General features: G+C 44.8%; 1 protein-coding gene across 1 annotated transcript in view; it reads right to left on the reverse strand.

Annotated features, from left to right (window-relative positions):
• Positions 1-22,903, reverse strand: part of LOC134358789 (alpha-centractin) — a 55,392-nt gene extending 32,489 nt beyond the window's left edge. The window contains exons 1-2 of the mRNA XM_063071282.1: positions 22,786-22,903; positions 9,379-9,443 (exon numbers count right to left, since the gene is read on the reverse strand). Coding sequence (XP_062927352.1) covers positions 9,379-9,443; positions 22,786-22,833 — 113 coding nt within the window. The 5' untranslated portion in view covers positions 22,834-22,903. The remainder of the gene's footprint in view (positions 1-9,378; positions 9,444-22,785) is intronic.
• Positions 22,904-23,364: the final 461 nt, after the last annotated feature.

The raw sequence follows: 23,364 nt of genomic DNA on the forward strand, positions 1-23,364 counted from the left end.
AGGGAAAGCATTTAACAGTTTTTTTAATTTCTCCACAGGAGAAACAGAGCAAAGCAAACAAAAGTCAGTGGCCTCTGATGAGAATTTTATCTACATGCACACAAAAATGGTTTCACAGGAAGAAAAGCCTGAAAGATACAATTTGCAAATAACCAGCCATTAACTCCAAACAACTAAGATGAAAGTTTTGATCACCTACACAAATATATACAGTATATCACCTGGAAAACAAAAGTGAATATCCAGTATCAGCAAAGATTAATGGTGCAATATTGATCAATATTTAGTAACATGTCTATGGAAATCAGATTACTGCTGATTTGGTGAATTAGTGAATACATTCTTATGGTTAATATATATTTACCACACTAAAATCTTCATTTTTTTAAATCTAGCACTGTTCTTCCGTATTCTTGTTGATAGACCAGGATTTAGAGTTAAATAGCATATAAGCAACTTCTACAACACAGTACATTTTGGTTAATTGGACCATCAACTAAGCAGGGCAGACACCTATTTGGGACAAGTTTTTAAGATCAAACATTAATTGAGAATATAGCCAGAATTCCCTTTGTTTATATGCCACTTAATTGGAGCAGGAGACTGTTACTAAACAGTTTCTAACTAGTGTCAGTCATGTGCATTGTGTGGCCGTTAGACATTACACCATGCTTAGAGTGAAGAGTTTTTAAATAACATCAGTTACGCGTGTTTGTGTTCAAAAAGAAGTGATTTTTGTCATTGATAGTTGGTGAGAAATAAGCAACAAGACAATTCAGAACTGTTTTGCTCAACAAGTTAGGAACTATAAAGAATTTGAAGGTATTGACAATCATCTTGAGTGCTACAATGAAAATAAAGAATGGATGAGAAGGCTGTCCATTTTCTGCACTAGGTGTCTGCGCTGATTTTGTAAATTTACTGTCAATCAAAAGAACACAGCAATGTACAGTGGGTTAATTCCTCCTTTGATAACTATTAAGAGCTATTGAGCTATTGAGCTTTGAAAACTATTACCCAGTTTTATGGTACTGTAGTAGTTTTGATAAGTGTTCTAATTTGTTCTATATTTCACTTAAACATATAATTTGCTACTCGGTTAAACAGCAGTTTATCTTTTTATACCTTTTTTACTATTTCCATGAAACTTCAGTGAATTGGGCCAAAATGTACTGGTTTCAATATGCCCCAATTAACCAAAATCCACTGTATTCAGACTTTCAACAGGAATTCTGCAGATGCTGGAAATTCAAGCAACACACATCAAAGTTGCTGGTGAACGCAGCAGGCCAGGCAGCATCTATAGGAAGAGGCGCAGTCGACGTTTCAGGCCGAGACCCTTCGTCAGGACTAACTGAAGGAAGAGTGAGTAAGGGATTTGAAAGCTGGAGGGGGAGGGGGAGATGCAAAATGATAGGAGAAGACAGGAGGGGGAGGATCCCTCCCCCTCCTGTCTTCTCCTGTCATTTTGCATCTCCCCCTCCCCCTCCAGCTTTCAAATCCCTTACTCACTCTTCCTTCAGTTAGTCCTGACGAAGGGTCTCGGCCTGAAACGTCGACTGCGCCTCTTCCTATAGATGCTGCCTGGCCTGCTGCGTTCACCAGCAACTTTGATGTGTGTTGCTTGTATTCAGACTTTCATTATCTAAGGGGAGATCAGATGGAGGTTTATAAGATTATGTGAGGCACAGATAGAGTAGACAAGACAGTATCTTTCTTCTCAATGCTGAAAAAATACCAGAGGGCACGCATTTAAGGTGAGAGGGAGTAATTTCAGAAGAGATATAAGGGGCAAGCTTTTTTTAAATGGAGTATGTGGAAGGCACTGCCTGGAGTGAAGGTAGAGGCAAATACATTAAAGACATTTAAGAAATGTTTAGATGGGCACATGAATGTGAGGGAAATGGAAGGATATGGACATCGTGTAGGTAGAGGGGATTAGTTTAGTTTGCCATCTGATTACTAATTTAGTTAGTTCAGCACAACACTTTGGGCTGAAGAGCCTGTTCCTGTGCTGTACTGTTCTATGTTCTATGTAACGTTTTGACTTGCTGTAGAACCCTATATTGTAATTCACAATGATCTTGAAAGCACCAAATGAAATGGTGATGGAAATAGTTTCAACAGTAACTTCAAATGGATGTTGAAGAACTAATTCAAGAGGTAAGAGTTGCAATTTTATGGGGCAAGGGACTAACTGCTCATTGGAAAATAGAAACATAGAAACATAGAAAATAGGTGCAGGAGTAGGCCATTCGGCCTTCGAGCCTGCACCACCATTCAGTATGATCATGGCTGATCATCCAACTCAGAACCCTGTACCTGCCTTCCCTCCATACCCCCTGATCCCTTTAGCCACAAGGGCCATATCTAACTCCCTCTTAAATATAGCCAATGAACTGGCCTCAACTGTTTCCTGTGGCAGAGAATTCCACAGATTCACCACTCTCTGTGTGAAGAAGTCTTTCCTCATCTTGGTAAAATAGGAGAATTGAATCCTCCATGTTTTATTAGTCTCCAATAACATCAACCTGCATTTCTAAATCAACTTTACAAAAATAATTACACCAAAGCTAGCCTTACCAGCAATGCTAAATCACTGTTCATCCATAACTGCCTTTACGGTTGACTAAGGCAATTATGCTGTAAAAGACGTGCATAGGACCACCCAAGTAAAGACGGGTGATTTTCTTTCCCATGTGGCAATCAGGTTATTTTATGATCACCATTATTGACGTCAGTGTCCAAGTAATGACCCAAACACAATGAGATAAAGAGCCATTTCCTGCTTTTTAATCAGAACATTGGAAATAGGAGGAGGAGTAGGCCATTTGAAGTTGTGCAAATATCACAGAATCCATTAGGGTCTACCTAATTGAGGGTGCTATTATTTAGACAGAGCTTACTGTCACATCTGGAAACTGAGCTGTGAAATGTTAGTTTAGATTATACTCTCAATTCCTAAAAGAGAACATGAGCTAATATTCAAAAGACAAAAATGATTCCAATGAGCCAATCTGAAACTGCTCATGTCCAGGACAAGTACTCTTAAAGGTACAGCAAGCATCAGGTTCATGCCAAGAAAGATTCTAAAATCCGTGAAATTAAATGATTTTGAATTAAGACAGTGTGGCGACCCACTTTCTGGCACCCACGAACCGGCTCACGAAACAGCGCGCGCAGGCAGAGGGCCGGCAGCAAAAAGGGCGCCAGGCCATCTTCACCAGCAGGGGGAAAATCCCGCGCGCAGAAAGGGTCTGGGAATATGCATTCCCCACAGTAGTCCCGCCCAGGGAGGGCGGGAACGGGAAGGCTTTAAAGCGGGCCGCGAAGTTTGAATAAATCTCTTTCATCGCAACTCTAACTCACCGACTCCGTGTGGTTATTCCAGCGCTGTGTGTAGCACATCGCTACAATTGGTGACCCCGACGGCCCAAACGATATTTGGACCAGAGATGACCGACGCTGCATCTGTTCACGCAGTTTCGTTAAAACTGCCAAGCTTCTGGACGCTGCGACCCCATTTATGGTTCGAACAAGCAGAAGCACAATTCCACATTCGGCAGATAACCTCGGAGTCCACTCGCTACTACTACGTGCTGAGCTCCCTCGACCAGGAGACTGCTGCACAAGTTGAGGAGTTTATACAGTCGCCCCCGGAGGACGGCAAATACACAGCATTCAAAGCCATGCTCATAAGGACTTTCGGACTCTCACGGCGCGAACCAGCACGCCGCTTAATGCACCTGGATGGTTTGGGAGACAGGCCGCCGTCAGCATAAATGAACGAGATGCTGGCCCTGGCTGAAGGACACAAACCCTGCCTCATGTTTGAGCAGGCGTTCCTAGAGCAACTGCCCGAGGACATATGCCTGCTGCTGTCCGATGCAGATTTCAGCAACCCCCGGGAGGTGGCGGCCCGAGCAGATGTGCTGTGGAATGCCAGGAAAGAGAGAGGGGCATCCGTCGCACAGATCACCAAGCCGCGTGCCCAACGACAGACCAGACCAGGCCCGGCAGCAGAGCCTACAAAACCCGGCGACAGGAGTGAGGAGCCCAACGAACAATGGTGCTTCTACCACCAGCGGTGGGGCACGGAGGCCCGCCGCTGCAGACCGCCCTGCAAATTCCCGGGAAACGCCAGGGCCAGCCGCCGCTGATGGCTACGGCGGCTGGCCATCAGGACAAGCAGTCGGGACGCCGCTTTTTGGTCGACACCGGAGCGGAGATCAGCGTCTTACCTCCAACGAGTTACGACACCTGCAACAGAGAACCGGGACCCACCCTGAGGGCCGCTAATGGCAGCACAATACGAACCTACGGCACCCGCACGGTGTGGCTACAGTTCAGCTCCAGCCGGTTCACGTGGGACTTCACACTGGCCGCCGTGGCCCAACCACTGCTGGGGGCAGATTTTCTACGAGCCCACAGCCTGCTGGTCGACTTGCAAGGGAAGTGATTAGTCCACGCCAAGACTTTTCAAATGTTCTCCCTGGGTGAAGCACAGTTGCCAGCCCCACACCTGGACTCCATCACACTGTCCGACAATGAATTCACCAGGGTCCTGGTGGATTTCCCATCAGTACTGACACCGCAGTTCACGGCAGTCATGCCCAGACACGGAGTACAGCACCACATCCCGACCCAGGGACCACCCCTCCACGCCCGTGCTCGAAGGCTTCCCCCGGACAAGCTCCGACTGGAGAAGGAGTTGTTCAAGAAGATGGAGGAATTAGGGATCATACGACGGTCCGACAGCCCATGGGCCTCCCCCCTTCACATGGTGCCCAAGGCAACGGGGGGGCTGGAGACCATGCGGTGACTACCGCAGACTGAACGAGGCTACAACGCCAGACCGCTACCCTGTGCCGCACATTCAAGACTTCGCAGCAAACCTACACGGCGCAAGGATCTTTTCCAAGGTAGACCTCGTCCGGGGATACCATCAAATCCCTGTACATCCAGACGACATCCCCAAAACAGCACTTATCACCCCATTCGGACTTTTCGAATTCCTCCGAATGCCGTTTGGTCTAAAGAATGCCGCACAGACTTTCCAGCGGCTAATGGACGCGGTGGGACGCGACCTGGACTTTGCATTCATCTATTTGGACGACATCCTCATAGCCAGCAGTAGTCGGCAGGAGCATCTGTCCCACCTCCGCCAGCTCTACTCCCGCCTGAGTGAATTCGGCCTTACAATCAATCCAGCCAAATGACAGTTCGGACTCGACACCATCGACTTCCTGGGCCACAGGATTACTAAAGACGGGGCAACCCCGCTGCCCGCCAAGGTAGACACGGTCCGCCACTTCCCCCGACCCAACACAATCAAAGGCTTGCAGGAATTCGTGGGTATGGTGAATTTCTACCACCGTTTCCTCCCCTCAGCAGCCCGAACCATGCGCCCCTTGTTCACTCTAATGTCGGGTAAGGGCAAGGACATTACCTGGAACGAAGAGGCCGCAGCCGCTTTCGTTAAAACCAAAGAAGCCTTGGCAAACGCCGCGAATGCTAGTGCACCCCAGAACGGACGTTTCTACTGCCCTCACAGTGGACGCATCCAACACAGCAGTCGGTGGAGTGCTGGAACAACTCATCGAGGGTCGCTGGCAACCCCTGGCGTTCTTCAGCAAACACCTATGACCACCTGAACTCAAATACAGTGCTTTCGACCGGGAGCTATTGGCACTATACCTGGCAATCCAGCATTTCAGGTACTTCTTAGAAGGTAGACCCTTCACCGCGTTCACCGACCACAAACCACTTACCTTTGTATTCACTAAGGTGTTCGACCCCTGGTCGTCCCGCCAGCAGCAACATCTGTCCTACATCTCCGAGTACACGACGGACATCCGGTATGTCTCTGGAAAGAACAATGTCGTGGCAGACGCACTTTCCAGACCTACCATACAGGCCCTGTCCCAGGGGGTGGACTGTGCAGCGCTGGCAGAGGCACAGCAGGCAGACGCTGAGATCCCCAGTTACAGGACTGCAGTCTCCGGTTTGCAGCTCCAAGACCTCCCCGTAGGCCCAGGTGAGAGGACCCTACTATGTGACGTAGCTACTGGCCAACCCCGCCCCGTCGTCCCAGCAGCCTGGCGCCGGCGGGTGTTCGAATCCATTCACAACTTAGTGCACCCCTCCATCAGGACAACTGTCCGGCTGGTCTCCAACAGGTTCGTGTGGCATGGACTTCGTAAACAGGTCAGTGAATGGGCCAAAACGTGTATGCAGTGCCAAATGGCCAAGGTGCAGCGGCACACCAAGGCTCCACCGCAGCGGTTCGAACCCACCCGCCGGAGGTTCGACCACATCCATGTGGATATCGTGGGGCCCCTGCCAGTGTCACGAGGAGCGCAGTACCTCCTAACTATGATAGACCGGTTCACCAGATGGCCAGAGGCAGTCCCACTCACCGACACCACCTCCGAATCCTGCGCCCGAGCACTGATCGCAACCTGGGTAGCCCGCTTCGGGGTACCGGCCCACATTACCTCCGACAGGGGCGCCCAGTTCACCTCCAGCCTGTGGTCAGCTATGGCCAGACTTTTAGGAACACAGCTACACCACACAACTGCCTACCACACAACTGCCTACCACCCACAGTCGAACGGACTAGTGGAGCGCTTCCACCGTCACCTGAAATCGGCTCTCATGGCCCGCCTGGAGGGGCCTAACTGGGTGGACGAACTTCCCTGGGTCCTGCTCGGAATCCGCACGGCGCCCAAAGAGGATCTACACACCTCGTCGGCCGAGTTGGTGTACGGCGCACCCCTGGTCGTCCCAGGAGAGTTCATACCAGCCCCAAGGGGGCAAGAGGAAGAACCACAGCAGTTCTGGACAGACTACGGGAGAGGCTCGGTAACCTGGCCCCCATACCCACTTCACAGCATGGACAGAGCCCGACCTGCGTACCCAAAGACCTGCAGAACTGTAAGTTTCTTTTTGTACGACGGGGCGGACACCAGGCACCGCTACAGCGGCCCGACGAGGGGCCGTTTAAGGTGATCAGGAACAACGGGTCCACGTTCGTGCTGGACATTGGGGGGCGAGAGGAGGTTTTCACGGTGGACCGACTCAAACCGGCCCATGTGGACTTGGCGCAACCGGTCCAGGCTCAGGCACCGCGGCGCAGGGGCAGACCTCCCAAACAGAGGCCGATCCAGACTGTGGACATTGGGGGAGGTACCGCCGGTTCTGGGGGGGGGGGGTTATGTGGCGACCCACTTTCTGGCACCCACGAACCGGCTCACGAAACAGCGCGCGCAGGCAGAGGGCCAGCAGCAAAAAGGGCGCCAGGCCATCTTCACCAGCAGGGGGGAAATCCCGCGCGCAGAAAGGGTCTGGGAATATGTATTCCCCACAGTAGTCCCGCCCAGGGAGGGCGGGAACGGGAAGGCTTTAAAGCGGGCCGCGAAGTTTGAATAAATCTCTTTCATCGCAACTCTAACTCACCGACTCCGTGTGGTTATTCTAGCGCTGTGTGTAGCACATCGCTACAACAGTATATTTTAAAAACTTCCCATTTGTCAAAGGAGTTGGTCTATGGCTTGCAGCTTTGAAATTGCTTGAATATTTTATATATATTTTGTATTTTACGAAATGGCTAGCAATGTGCACTAACATACTGAATCGTAGTGAGGATTCAGGAACCCATTAAAGTTTTTGTTCTGTTATTAAAATACCTGCAAACCAAAAATGCACTGACTATCAGTGCAGCAAAGCATTTTATTACTTCAGTTAGCTTAACTCAAACCACATAAGATTCATAGGTAAAATATTTTGAAAAGAACATTCTTTCCTTAGTACTTGTGTTCTGGGTCACAAATCATTTTCCAGTGTACAAAAGCCAGAGTAAATATTCAACTATTGTCTACAGTGCTTTGTCTACAAATGGAATGAAAACTTCAATCCTTTCCAGTTCGACAAACAAGCACAGTGCTTTGTTTTATATATATAGGAATGGTAGTACTAAGTAAAATGCAATCTACAGCAGAAATATCTATGGGCTCCCACTGAAGAAAGATGTTAGAAACACACACAAAATGCTGGAGAAACTCAGCAGGCCAGGCAGCATTTATGGAAAAAAGTACATTCCTGATGAAGGGTCTCGGCCCGAACTGTCCACTGTTTACTCCTTTCCATAGAAGCTGCCTTGCCTGCTGAGCTCCTCCAGCATTTTGTGTGTGTTGCTTGGATTTCCAGCACTTCCTCTTATTTGTAAAGATGTTAGAAATTCCCCCCCAATCTATTTCTCAGCATGACAAAAAATGTTGCAGGGTAGTGAAACACAATTTACAGAAGTCACAAACAGCAATAACTTCAATTGCGTCATTGAAACAAATCAAGTTTTCCTATATAATAGATTCCAGTCTAAAACTGACTACTTGTGATCTGGACTACCTACCGCAAGTACCTTAAAGTGCTGGAAAGATCAGCACAAAATTCTCAAATTTCACAGGAAGAGTAATCAGTCAGTGTCCTCTCCCAGGCTAACATCCTCAGCACTGAGGCCCCAGTTACAGGCAGCTGCTACATTGGGCAGGATACATCATTCACATGCCTGATATCAGACTCCCAAAACACTCAATTCCAAACTCCACCTCAAGAAGAGATCATTAGGCAAAGAGAGGAGGTAAGGATGTAGCCAAAGATTCCTGGGGGTGGGAACTGCACTGGCTACTGGAAGCCACCATCTTACAATTCACAATGTAATAGAAAACCTCAGGGCCATCACTGAGTCACAACATACAGTCACAAACTACAGGCGGTTCATTTAGTGGGGCACCTTCTGCCCCATCTACGGGCTGAAGGAAAAGCTCAATTTTATTTGACAATGGACTGTATGATAATCCACTCTAACCCTAGATTCATCATTTAATTTCAAACTGCATAATGATCCTAAGCAGGCATTATGACCAAAACTTTTCCCTTGATAAAAAAAACACTGTAGGAGATTGACTTTGGTCCCTTGAATCACAGCAGGAGTCCTCCTGTTTGTTTTATTAACTGTTTGTTTTATTAGTGGTAACTTGTATGACTTAATGAAATGAAAAACACAAAATTAAACTTTAAATTCTAATATTTCTGGTATACACAACAAAGAATTAAAATCCATAAAGATAACTTCTAACTGAAGTTCTTTTGTTGTTACAAAATGTGCAAAAAAACTATTATTAATCTGTGAAAATCAACTGGTGAGATTTACAGGTTTTGTCATCAGAAATGGTGCATTGAATGTGAAGAACATTTCAAGCACAGATAATGTACATCAACCATCTCCCACTGCCCAACTTCCCTGCTCATTCCATATTGTTCACAGAATTCAGATTTAAACTATTTTAAAAATATAATCTGCAATAGAAAAGTACTTACTAATTAGGGAAGCAGTACTTTGGAATCTGATCACCTGCAAACCCAGCTTTAACAACTCCAGAACCCTGGAATAGAAAGTATGAACACACATTAAAACATACAATTCCAAGATTGACTCAAAGCCAATGACTGATGAAAATCTTCCAATCTTTTTTGAAAAAAATTGTGCCTCAGTCCTAAATATCTTATTCCATATCCTCAGACTATGATTCCTCACTCTGGACACCCCAGCCAGGGGAAGCATCATCCACTTGTACCTTCTGCCAAGCCCTATCAGATTTCAAAGACTTTACAAAAATTTCATTATGGCAAGAACAAGGAATTAACAACAGGAACTTCCGGATTTCCATGTATAAATTACACTTAAATAAACTTCAGAAATTGATACCAGTTTCACTATCATTATAACTTCAAAATTCAGCCCATTGCACTTATTTCATGAAAGGACAGTTACAAGAGTGATAATCCAATATAAACCATGCACAGGGAACATTCTGACGGTTATCATTTGGACACCACCAGTGGTAATGTTAGGAGTAATGTCATGAGAGTTGCACATTATGGAGTTAATTTCCTTTGTATGTTATTTTTATCACACTAATTAACAACAGCACTAAAATAGAACACACAAGGAGCAAACACAAATGTGTTAACTTATGAACTAAGTGTAGGAAATTAATCCCCAAATGGGAAATTAAACTCCAAGGTGAATCTTAACATTAAAATACTACCGTTTTAGTAGGTCTGCTCTCAAACCTACTGTTTGCTAGTCAAGTGACAGCAATATAACAGAAGAAATCACATAGCAAAATAGTAAATTCTTCAGTTCTGCAGTAAATAATTATACTGGTTCTCTAATTACAATTTAAAAACTATTATTTATGCTTAGATTGTCTTGTGGCAGATGCTGCAAGGACAAATACTGGCCCATTTGGCAATCACGAAATAAACTATATAAAACATCTTAATAACAAGATCCACGGTTAAAATTAAAATGTTCAAAATACTCATGTCAGGGAACCCTTGGGAAAATTAATGTTTCATATTGATGACCTGACACCCCACAGTGAAATCACGACTGATGAAGATTATTCCAATCTTCAAGTAGTAAAACAACAGGACAAATTTACTGCCGTAAATATTTGTGTTACTTAAATAAAGGAAAATGGAGAATGAGGGGCAGGAGGGGGAGGGTATCAATTTCTCTGAATTTTTTTTACTCCTGCTGGAGAATTAAATTGCTAATTCACGAGCAGTATGTGAATACCAGCTGCTAGCAGGTCCTGGGAACTTAAACCTTCATTCATTCTTAACAGGTAAGTCACCGCAGGACATATCAGAATGCCACTGAAGCATCACAACTGTCAGGCTGATAATGCGTTAACCCAGATCTACAATCTACCTAGCAATGAGGGGAAGAAGAAATAGCAGTTCTCTCACCAGGCATCACGATAATGCATCAAAACTAAGGGACCAAAACTGGCTGTGCATTTAGTCAGTTAGTGCAGTTCAGCGGAGCCAAGGGATTTACTTGGCACTTAGCTCAGCCCAAGTTCACAGCCAAAAAAGTCTTCAGATACAGTCGCTATGGCAATGTTAGGAAATAAATCAGCCAAGTTACATTAACAGCCATATAACTAATGTCTTAGCAATGTTAGTTGAGGAATAAATGTCTTAGGACTCTTCCCTGCTTTTCTTCAAATAATGCCAACCTTGACATGCAGCTGAGGCTTTGGTTTTACAACATAGAAATTTAAAACTCTTCTAGTCACAATAAATTCTGCAGGTACTGGAAATCCAGAGCAACATGCACAAAATGCTGGAAGAACTCAGCAGGTCAGGCAGCAGCTATGAAAATTAATAAGGAGACAACATTTCAGGGTGAGCATCTCCTAAAGTTCAGTATCCCCTCTTTCTGCGTTATGAATCCTTATATTACTTCTGGGAGCTTGAACCTATAGAAGCACAAGATCAGCATCTTCATTGTGTATGGACTGAAGTATTTCCATCTGCCCACACTATGATAAGAGCAGTCTGAACTGTACTTCAGGAAAGCACTGTATTAAATTCTTGATGGCTAAGGCTTAACTTAAACTAAGATTAGGGTCTTGGCTCGAAACACCAACTATCTATTCATTTCCATAGATGCTGCCTGACCTGCTGAGTTCCTCCAGCATTTTGTGCGTGTGGCTAAGGCCTCACCTGTTGCTAATCATATTTATAGTATCCCCAAGACATAGCTCAAGAAACAACTGATTCTCAAGTGCTGTCCAGCAATCCTCTTCAATGAACAGTTTCACATACAGATCCGTCGATCTTGTGCTGTTTGGGCTTCAGGTTTGCATATACTAGCTACTATATTTGCCCACTTTAAGTAATGGTGACTGTAACTTTACTATGCGCTTTGAAACCCCCAAACGATGCATTCATTCCTTGTAATTAAGAAACTGATCTTGTCTGTACCACGTACAATACTTGGGAATAAAGCTTTAGGTCAGGAATTCCCAACCTTTTTTTTATGCCACAGAGCCTTACTATTATCTGAGCGATCTGTTGGGAAGCCCTTCTTTTGGCTCTTGGTTGATTTGTACCCAGAATATCAAACAATACCTATTCTGTAATACATTTTCTGTGTTTTTAAAAAATATTTAGTATGGATTATAACATTACCATTCATAACTATATGAACAGAGTCAGGAATCGGAAATGATTCTAGGATTATGTTCTAGCTATCTTGTTGTTAATGAATCTTGGGGAAGATTATGGATTATCAGTTCCCTAATCTAAAATGTTCAACCAGAATGATGCTCATAAAAGGATTGTTGCTGTTGAATGAAACTATAGATCAGTGAACAATGTGCGGCTGGGGAGGGGGGGGGGATTGCCAAGGTATAAAGAGCCAAAATATTCTTTTTAAATTTAAGAAAAATGATATACTAGCACTTTATGAAAAAGCAGTCAAGAACCAATTATACTAATTTGCATTCTTGAATATAGATGTGATGCCACTGTACATCTGCCAACAAGTTATTAATTTGCAATTTTAGAAATAATTATCTCAAACAACATTCTTTATATACCAAACTCAGTTAATTTACTGTAGGCGGGGTGAAAAACATTTACTGCATGCTTCCAAACGGCAGCAATCCTTGTTCTTTGAGGTTTGTGCTATATAGAGACACAATCATTTCCTCAGTCACACTTATTCTGGCTGAGCTGCGAGGTCTATTTTAAGGGTCTGTAACACAAACTTTGAACAAGTGAAAGGAAAACAAGGTGTATAAGAACATGCTTCACTTTTTTTTCCTGAACCAAGAAAGCAGAAATGGTAACATGAATGATATTTTAGGGCAAAAGGTCATTCAAGCCAATGTCAACTATGTAGTATTATAACCTTAGTTCACACCAACAAAAATAAGAACCTAAGAAACAGGAGGAGAAAGCCAGTCAGATCTTGAGCCATCTCCACCATTCCATAACTTCATGACCAATACACCTTGGCCCCATTATCACTATCCTGCTCTCTCGCTGTACTCCTCAACTACTCTGCTTTGAATTCTGGGGTGGGTTCCAAATATTCATGACTTTCAGAAGATATTCCTCACCCCCATCTTATGCAGTTAACTGCTACGAAATTAAACTCCATCACCCCAACCCCCCACAAGGGAAGTTAGAACTAGAGAAAACATCCATTCAGAATCCATCCATCCTTGGGATCTTTCAGTGTGATCACCTTTTATTCTGCTAAACTAACAAGTACAAACCAATCAGCCCTTCCTTTCTTCATACATCAATGCCTGCTTCCCAAGATTCAACCTAATGAACTTTTACTAGACCTTCACTTATATAGATATATCCTTCCTTCAATATGATGGCCAAACTGTTTCCTGGGAGGCGGGGTGGAGATGCATCTCTACTTAAGGAGATGTAAGGCATTCCTTCCCTCTGCTAGTCTGCAGGTCACACTGGTGTAGCACCTCCTCAGCACCCCACCTCCCCGCCCCCCAATCAGGGTCACATGAAGCAATGGGAGCAGCCGATGCATATCAGAAGTCCTGGTTATGCTACCACTGCGCCAGACAAACAATCTTTGAAGAGTATTGATTATGGCTGGGGTGACATGTCTTGTAAAGACACTGCCCAGAAGGCAACAATGGCATACCACTGCTGTAGAAAAATTTGGCAAGAAGAATCATGCTCATGAGACCATGATCACCCATGTCATACGACATGGCACACAATGATGATGATGAAATGGTTTTCATTACTCCAGGTACACTCTCATCAGTGCTCTATAATAAAACAATTTCTCTAGATTTTTTTATTCTACACTATTTGCATTATTTCACGAGCTATTACAGTGCCAGCGACCCAGGTTCAACCCCACCGCAGTCTGTAAGGAACTTGTACGTTCTCCCCATGACTGTGGGTTTCCTCTAGATTCTGCAGTTTTCTCTCACATGGTGAGAACTCATTGGGCCAGAAGGGTCTGATGTATCTCTATACAAAAATTTCAATAAATAATATTCTGCATGAAATAAATCTGATCATTTTGACCTGAATTCCCAGTGGATATTAATATACATCAGATAACTGTCCCAAACAGAAGAAGCTTCAAATTTACAACAGAAAGATTACAAGACTAGATATAAACATGAGTATTAAAGTAAAAGCTGCTACATTATACATTTCTCATAGCTGGCATTTACACCTTGGTTTAAAACCCTAAAACTGATCTGCGATGAACGAAAAATTGAAAAATGTGTAACGATAACATTGCATAACAGAGAGATGATTAGTTATAAACAAAAACAGACAAGGCAGAATGCGTGGACAGAATAGTTAACATTTAATAACATCAAATGAAACAATAACTCATGTTTAAATTGCACACTATAAATGCTTTCCAACTTGCTGAACATTTTCTATACATTGTGTTTATTTCAGATTTTCAGAAGTTGCACTTTTTGATTAATTATATACTTCTATATGCACAAGTATTGCTGCTCAGGGCCTTAAAATTGACATAAAGTTAAACATTTCATTAGGAGTTTGAGGAGATTTGGTATGTCACCAAAAACATTCGCAAATTTCTACAGATATACCATGGAGAGTACTCTAACTGGTTGCATCAATGTTTGGTATGGGGGTGTGTTTACTGCACAGGATTAAAAGAATATGCAGAGAGTTGTAAACAGTCAGCTCCAGCATGTCCACTAGCCTCTGTAATATCCAGTATCAAGGAGCAAAGCCTCTAAAAGGTAGCATCCATCATTAAGGACCCCTATCACCCAGGACATGCCCTCTTCTCATTGCTACCACCAGGAAAGAGGTACAGAAGCCTTAAGGCACACACTCAACAATTCAGGAACAGCTTCTTCCCCTCTGCCATCCAATTTCTGAATGGACACTGAACCCATGAACTCTACCTCACTATTTTTTTTTATTTTTGCAGTACTTATTTAATTTATATATATATTTACTGTAATTCACTGTTTTAAAGTTATGTTTTACATTGTACTGCTGCTGCAAAGTCAACACATTTCACGACATATGCCAGTGATATTAAACCTGACTCTGATGCTGAAGAAGGTAGCCTGAATCTGGAGTGGGGGTTTAGACTAGGGAGAGTAGAAATTCCTTTATGCAAATGATTGTAAATGTTTGGAATACACTTCTGCAGAGGGCTATGGATACTCAGTCAGTGAGAATATTCAGAGCTGTGTTCAATAATCTTGGACATCAAGGGGATCAGGGACAGGGGACTTCAGAGAGAAAACATCAGCCATGAAATTGGTGATGAAAACCATTTGAAGGGCCTTATAATTCTTCTTGTATTTCTTTTTTTCTTAAGTTAACTTCTGTAGAGAAAAACAGTTAACATTTTACTAGGATTAAGTAAACTTCCGTTAACTACTATTACGGCAGAAAATGCTGGAAACTGTCAGTAGGACAAGGTGCAGGTCAGAGACCTTTCACCAGAACGTGAAAAACACTGCTCTTCTCTCCTCCCATTCAGCATTTTGAATTGGTTACTTCCTTCGTAACTCCTTGTCTTCCCTTCCCATCAATCAGGTGAAGCAGCACTTCACTTGCACCTCTAGTGTAGTGAGCATCAGAGAGGAGGTACAGGAGTCTGAAAACACACATTCAACATTTTAGAAACAGCTTCTTCCCCTCTGTCACTAGATTTCCAGTAGACAATGAACACTACATCACTATTTTTGCTCTCTTCTTTGCACTGCTTATTTATGTTTTCATATATATACACATTTATTTATTTCTTGGTTCCTTAAGGTTGTCCTAGTCAGGGGAGGTAGTGGAGATAAGCTCCCAAAAGCATGCATCTCAAATAGCCTCAGACAATCAAGTCCAGTTCCTGGCCTTGGCTATTAAACGTTAAACCTGACAGAATTGTTTCTAGTGACAGAGGAAGGGACAAAGGTAGGTTACTGGCTCTTTAAAATCAGTCGTTTCAGGTCGATGGGGCTCATCACCCATGGTTGGCAGCTCATCTTGGAGAATGAAAACCTTTGATCTCAAACCTCCACTGTCTCGTGGCTGTACCCATTCAGGGCTTTGGGAGTAAACCCCAAGGCAAACTATGGAGCTGGAGTCCCTAAAGCAGCCCAACGTTGAGTTGCTGACTGGCAACTCCTGTGATGCTGCTAACGCCAAACTGTATTGGTCTTTGCCGTTCCTTTGGATTGATCAACTGCATGGAGAGGGAGAGACTGCTACAGGGGCAACAACCTGCTCTCCATATTGTAATACTCTGGCTTGCACATCAAATAGAGAGTTGGGACACAACATCTTTTATGGTATATTTTAAGAATTGCACTGTACTGCTGCCGCAAAATAACAAATTTCACCACATACCTTAGTGATAATAAACCTGATTCTGATTTGATGTTTATAATGTGGTCTTCTCTACATTGGAGAAACCAAAGGCAGACTAGGTGGTTGCTTTGTATCCATGCAAACCAACCGGCAGGAGTATTCAAAGACCCTTTCAGTATCTCACTGCTACAGTTGTTAGTTCCTGCCTGCTTCAAAAGGGCTCGTATACAAACCTGGCTCATTAGCCAACTCTGCTAATAGCCACATGACTCAGCAGTGAGAAGGCCTCCTTTCTAAAGCAATATACGTCTAGGGTTGGTATGCTTTGGGGTTCAACCGAACAAGAACGCTGGGACGTTCCCATCAAGGAACATTGAATACAGCGGATGCTGTGTTAGTACTGCTCCATGCAGAGTTACCGTTCGCCAGAAAATTAACAGGTTATACACTGGCATAAAATTACAAGGGAAATATATTTAATAAATCTTCAACCATAGCAGTTACAGAAAAGGAAAAGAAAATTAAAAGGGCCCATTACAGTTAAACCAGTTAATGTGCACATAAATGTTAGAGCTCATTTTTGGAGTAGTCGGGGGTATTGCATTACTCACACACAGACCCACGGTCTGCATGAAATACACCAGCCACAGTTCAAACTTCCCTCGAAGACCATCTAGAGCAAACTGGCTCTCTCAGGAGTAATGGCACTTCCTCTCGGAGCCATTCATCTGCACAAAGCACTTCTTATAATGGGGTCTCTCCTTTAAATAGCATTCTGTGGCATCTTCCCTTGTGCCTCGCTCAGCAGTCTCCTGCCCAGACCCCAAACCAGACCACTGTCCTTCAGAAATCCGATCCCACCCAGCTCCCCTGATTCTTCTACTGGGCAGAAAGTTACAACACGTACCAAGACAATTCTGGTCGGCTGATACAGCATTCCTAAGTTGGACAACATGACTCCTTATCTTTAGCCGAAGCCAAAACACTCTTACCAGCAGAATACACTGCTTTACAGAAAACTGCTAAAATAAAAATACAAATTGACAATAAACTGGACTGGTCAAAGAACACTGAGGCTGTCTATAAGAAGGGTCAGAGCTGTCTCTATTTCCTGAGGAGACTGAGGTCCTTTAACATCTGTCGGACGATGCTGAGGATGTTCTACGAGTCTGTGGTGGCCAGTGCTACCATGTTTGCTGTTGTGTGCTGGGGCAGCAGGCTGAGGGTAGCAGACACCAACAAAATCAACAAACTCATTCGTAAGGCCAGTGATGTTGTGGGGATGGAACTGGACTCTCTGACGGTGGTGTCTGAAAAGAGGATGCTGTCTAAGTTGCATGCATCTTGGACAATGTCTCCCATCCACTACATAATGGACTGGTTGGGCACAGGAGTACATTCAGCCAGAGACTCATTCCACCAAGATGCAACACAGAGCGTCATAGGAAGTCATTCCTGCCTGTGGCCATCAAACTTTACAACTCCTCCCTTGGAGGGTCAGACACCCTGAGCCAATAGGCTGGTCCTGGACTTATTTCCTGGCATAATTTACATATTACTATTTAATTATTTATGGTGCAACTGTAACGAAAACCAATTTCCCTCAGGATCAATAAAGTATGACTATGACTACTATACCTCACAGCATAGCAGTAGAAATCTTACCCAGGACATTATAATCTTCTCCCACCAAAAACAGTCATATCCTCATGACTTTGGAACTCATTTTGTGATTTCAGGACCACCAATCCACTAGTACTTGGAGATAACATAACTCCTAATGGGATGGGTGCAACATTTTGTTTATCCGGTGCATCATACCCCAGCCTACTTGGGTGTTTCCTGACTCTCTGAGATCTCCTCATCTCATCTTCAGCTACTCCTTGTGACTGTTCCTGTGTACCAGGGGATGCCTCCTCCTGTCAATCACTCAAACCTTCCGGCCACTCGGATCCCCCGCCACCTGTCTGAACTCAGCCTCCTTCAGTGTAAGCAGGTGCTGCTGAACATCTTCAACCTCCACTGGTGCTAACCAGTGAGACCTCCCTCGGAAAGGGGTGCCCTCTGTCACTCAGTTACTCCTCCAGGACATAACATGACAGGTTTAGACTGGGTATACCACACAGTTCTACTTATGCCCATAAATTTGCTTAGGAGTAATTGGCACCTTCTCAAAAGCAGCTTTGAACACTGGGTGAATGGACAAGGTTTTCAAAAAATTCTCTCCATTTCTCTCCTTCTCATAACGCAAGTATTTGTTCCCACAGGAATGGAGGCTTCAACTTTTTCCATTAGATCCAGACAGACCAACATTGGTCTATCAATAGTCTCAGTAACATCTGCTTCCAAAAACTCCAGTTTCAACGACGAGTTACCATTGTACAGGTACTTGTCAGTACTAAGCCCCTAAATCTCTAAGGCATTGAGTGGTGTTAGCGGCAAATGCATCAAATACTGGTTGTAAAAGGATTTATAAAGTAACTTGAGAACCTGTGTCAACTATGGCTCCAGCACAGATACCTTCAATCTGTATGGATACATCAGAGCTTGGTCCCACAAACCTTCAGGAATAGTGTTTTGCACTTTGGTATTTCCCTTGATACACTGATTGGAACGTGTTCTTTCCAAGATGCCAGCCCGTTCCTTTATTGGGTCCCTCCGTAGTTTTGATTCTTTTCTTCTCTGATTAACTGCTAACTTCTTTCCAAAGGTATTCCTGTCCCTCACAGTCTCGCTTGAAATGTCCAGCTTCTCCACAGTTGTAACAGAAAATACTGGTCATCTCGCCAGTCAAAAGACCCTTTTCAGCAGCGTTCCTCATACAGGTAGGTCAGGTTTCCCAAAGGACACATCACATTTAGCTGAAACATGAGCAGACATCCATCCAGTCAGCTCAGCTCAAACGGTTTCACCTCATTCCTCAAAAGCTCTATCTCTGTGACATCAGGGGTCACTTTAGCAGCAGAGGCCACCACTGAAGACACTATTTGGCTTTTGGAAGTGTTCTGCTTCTCAGTCATGTTTTCCTCCTCTCTAATTTCTCTGAGTAACTCGGTAAAAAACAGAGGAAGGCGCATCTTGTGGGTCATTCAAATACAGAGAGCAATCATGTCATGTGACAGTGCGCCCTTCACAACTTGCTCCATCCTCAAGCAATTTCTCTCACACAGATGAATGCCCCCTTTGTGGCACAAACAGTGAAGCAGTTTCTCCACCCTAAAAAAGTAAACAGCAAACTCCTCTCCTTCCTCCTGGAATGTGTGCCTAAACTTTATCATAAATCGGCTGAACTTTCAGAGGTACCAAAAGCATCTTCCAGAGCTTGCAGGTAAGTAGCTGATGTGGCTAATGGATTTTCTGCCTTTAGGAACCTCACTATATCAGCTGCCAGACCCTTTAAACTCTCTAACAGTCTCTGTTTTTTCATATTATCTCACCACTGCCATTCATCCAGTAACTGAGATGTCTGCTCAGCCCAAGCCAAAAATTCTTCTTCCCCATCAGCTGTGGGCTTGACTGCAGAGAACAGTCCCAGCCTACGATAACTTTGGCTCTTCGCAGATACACTTCTGCATTTATCAACTAGTGATGTAATAGCCGAAACCAGCTCAGAACTTAAATCAACATCTGAAGGACTTAGTAGACTTCTCACATCAGACAACTCCTTGCCCTCCTTTCCTTCACTTCGCAAAAGGTTGTTTTTAAAGTTTTCACCCTTAGCTATATACCCGCCTTCTTTAAAAATATGGACTGCCCGTAGCCCCAACTCTCCAGGTGCGCTTATCCTAGTGGCAGTTCAATTTCAGTCGTGTCACTGGTAGCCTGGCCTAACAACTACATCCTTACCAGCTTTCAAACACCATTCAAACAGAGTCACACACACAAAGTGCTGGAGGAACTCAGTAAGTCAGGCAGCATCCATGTAAATGGATAAACAATCAATGTTTCCAGTTGAAACCCTTCTTCAGGACTGGAAAGGAAGGGGAAAGATGCCAGAATAAAAAAAGGCGGGGGGGGCAGAGGAAGGAGAATAGCAAGAAGGTGATAGGTGATGCCAGATTGGTGGGAAAGGTAAAGGGTTGGAGAGGAAGGAATCTGATAGGAGAGGACAGTGGACCACAGGAGAAAGGGAAAGAGGAGGGGGACCCAGGTGCAGGTGAGAAGAGGTGAGGCTAGACGGGGGAATAGAAGAGGGGAGGGGGAGGGAATTTTTCTTACCAGAAAGAAAAATAGATATTCACGCCATCAGGTTGGAGGCTACCCAGCCGGAATATGAGGTGCTGCTTCTCCAAACTGAGGGTGGCCCCATCTTGAGGAGAGGCCATGTCGGAGTGGGAACTGGAATCAGGATTAAAATGTTTGGTCACTGGGAAGTTCTGCTTTTGGTGAATGGAATGGAGGCGCTCGCTGAAGGAGACCCCAATTTACTACATGTCTCACCAACTTAACAGGCCGTTGCATCTGGAGCGCCAGACCAAATAGACAACCCCAGCAGATTCGAAGGTCAGGTGTTACCTCACCTGGAAGGACTGTTTGGATCCTGAATGGAAGTGAGGAAGGAAGTGAATGGGCAGGTCTAGCACTGAGACTGTTTGCAGAGATAAGTGCCGGGAGGGAGATTAGTGGGGAGGGACAAGTGGACAAGGGAATTACAGTGTGGGGGGGGGGGAGTAAAGATGTTTAGCGATAGGATCCCTTTGGAGATGGCGGAAATTGCAGAGGATGGTGTGGATGCAGAAGCTCATGGGGTGATAGGCAAAGACAAGGCACTCTACCACTGTTAAGGCAGCAGAAAAATGGGGTGAGTGCAGGTGTATGGGTAATGGAGGTAATGCAGGTGAGGGCAGCATCAATAGGGAGGAAGGGAAATCCCGTTCTTTAAAGGATCTCTGATGTCCTGGAAAGGAAAGCTGCATCCTTATTACAGCTGAGGCAGAGTCTAAGAAACTGAGAAAACAGAACAGCATTTTTACAGGAGATAGGATGAGAAGAGGTTACTATGGGAATCAGTAGGTTTATAAAAGATGTTGGTTGACAGCTTTTCTCCAGCAATGGAGAGAGAGGGATCAAGAAAGGGAAGGGAGCTGTCAGAAATGGACTAAGTGAATTTAAAGGCAGGGTGGAAGCAAGAGAGGAAGTAGATGAGTTCAGCATGGGTGTATGAAGCAGCACCAATGCAGTCATCAATATAGCAGAAGATTTGGGGAGCATTACCAGGGGAGGGGTAGGAACATAGATTGTTCTACATAGCTAAAGAAAAGGCAGGCATAGCTATGTCCCATGTGTGTACCCATGGCTACCTCTCAAGTCTGGAGAAAGTGGGATGGGCCAAAGAAAACATTGTTAAAGGTGAGGACCATTTCTGCCAGGTGGAGGAGGGGAAACTGGTGGGTTCTTTTATTGAGAAAGAAGTGGAGAGCTTTGAGTCACCTTGATAAGGGACAGAAGTGTATAGGGCCTGAACATTCACAGTGAAGCTGAGGCAGTCAGGGCCAGGGAATTCAAAGTTACTGAGGAGATCTAGAGCATGAGAAGTGTCATGGATGTAGCTGGGAAGAACTGAACCAGGGGGTATAGATTGGAGATGAGGTATGAAGACACGCGTTCAGTGGGGCACCAGCAGGCAGAGACAATAGAACTACCCAGATAGTCAGGAGTGTAGATCCAGAGGAGGAAGCCGTGTGAGCGGTGTGGGGCAAGGGAACTATATGTTTGGTGGCAGTGGATGGCAGTTCTCCAGAGTTGATGCAGTCAGTGATGGTGTTGGAGACAGTTTTCTGATGGTCCGGTGTGGGATCCTCTTCACAGGGTAGGTATGAAGAAGTGTCCAAAAGTTGCCACCTGGCATCAGCAAGGTCCTGACGAACGGTCTCGGCCTGAAACGTCGACTGCACCTCTTCTTAGAGATGCTGCCTGGCCTGCTGCGTTCACCAGCAACTTTTATGTGTGTGGCATCAGCAAGTTACAGGTCAGTGTGCCACGTTACTACAGAACCCCCTTTATTCCGGCATAAACTCATTCCCCATTGGAACCACGCCACTTTGAATGGATATTGACCGCCCTCAATCCTCCCTGTCTGACATTGTTTTGCTTCCACCAGTGCATCAAGCGGAAGTCGAACCCTCGCATCACGATCGGCACCAACCTGAGCCAATCACGTAGCGTGCCATTGCGTAGCTGCCCACAATTGGCCAACCGGCGTGCAACTAAGGGGCGGGCCCTGCTTCTCATCCACCATAGAGGAGATAGGCCTCAGGCTTTCATTCTTTCTGCTGACTAACAAATAGGACGATTAAACCGTCGTTTAACGGGAGATAAGAGTCATGATCGATATGAATTGATAATTCACTTAAGCCGATGTTAAAATAATAACGCGGGTCGGGGATTTTACCAGCGGCTCCAATGAATGACAGTCTGGGCGCGGCTGCCATGGCAGCGACCAGCAGTTTCGAGGCGGATAACAATTACTTTATTTGATTGGTATGATAAATGTCGCCCATGGTTTTTAAATCCCTTCCTCCTCGCGGTGCAAGCAGCTGAAGTCAATGCAACAGGCAGATTACTCACGTTGTCGATAACCACCGGCTGGTTAGCGATCACATCGTACGACTCCATCCCACACTCCCGCACCGACGGTGCCTAACCCCGGCCACCAGCGCGCATGCGCCGCTGCGCTGGCGCATTACATCACCAGCTGACTGTCCGTCAGAAGCACGGTCCGTCTGCCCGGCGCCAGCAGTCAGGGGGCTGCAGGGGGCTGCGATATTGTGCTTTCAAAAAAAGTATTAGCATTTCCAAAGAAGCAAGAGACTTCAGATGAGGGTTCAACTGAACCCATCGACTGTCCTTTTCATAGTATTAGTTATACTTTATTGATCCCGGGGGAAATTGGTTTTCGTTACAGTTGCACCATAAATAATAAATAGTGATAAAACCATAAATAGTTAAATAGTAATCTGTAAATTATGCCAGTAAATTATGAAGTAAGTCCAGGACCAGCCTATTGGCTCAGGGTGTCTGGCCCTCCAAGGGAGGAGTTGTAAAGTTTGATGGTCACAGGCAGGAATGACTTCCTATGACGCTCTGTGCTGCATCTCCGAGGAATGAGTCTTTGGCTGAATGTACTCCTGTGCCCACCCAGTACAT

The sequence above is a fragment of the Mobula hypostoma genome, chromosome 19, assembly GCF_963921235.1.
Source record: "Mobula hypostoma chromosome 19, sMobHyp1.1, whole genome shotgun sequence".
NCBI classification, from domain to species: Eukaryota; Metazoa; Chordata; class Chondrichthyes; order Myliobatiformes; family Myliobatidae; genus Mobula; species Mobula hypostoma.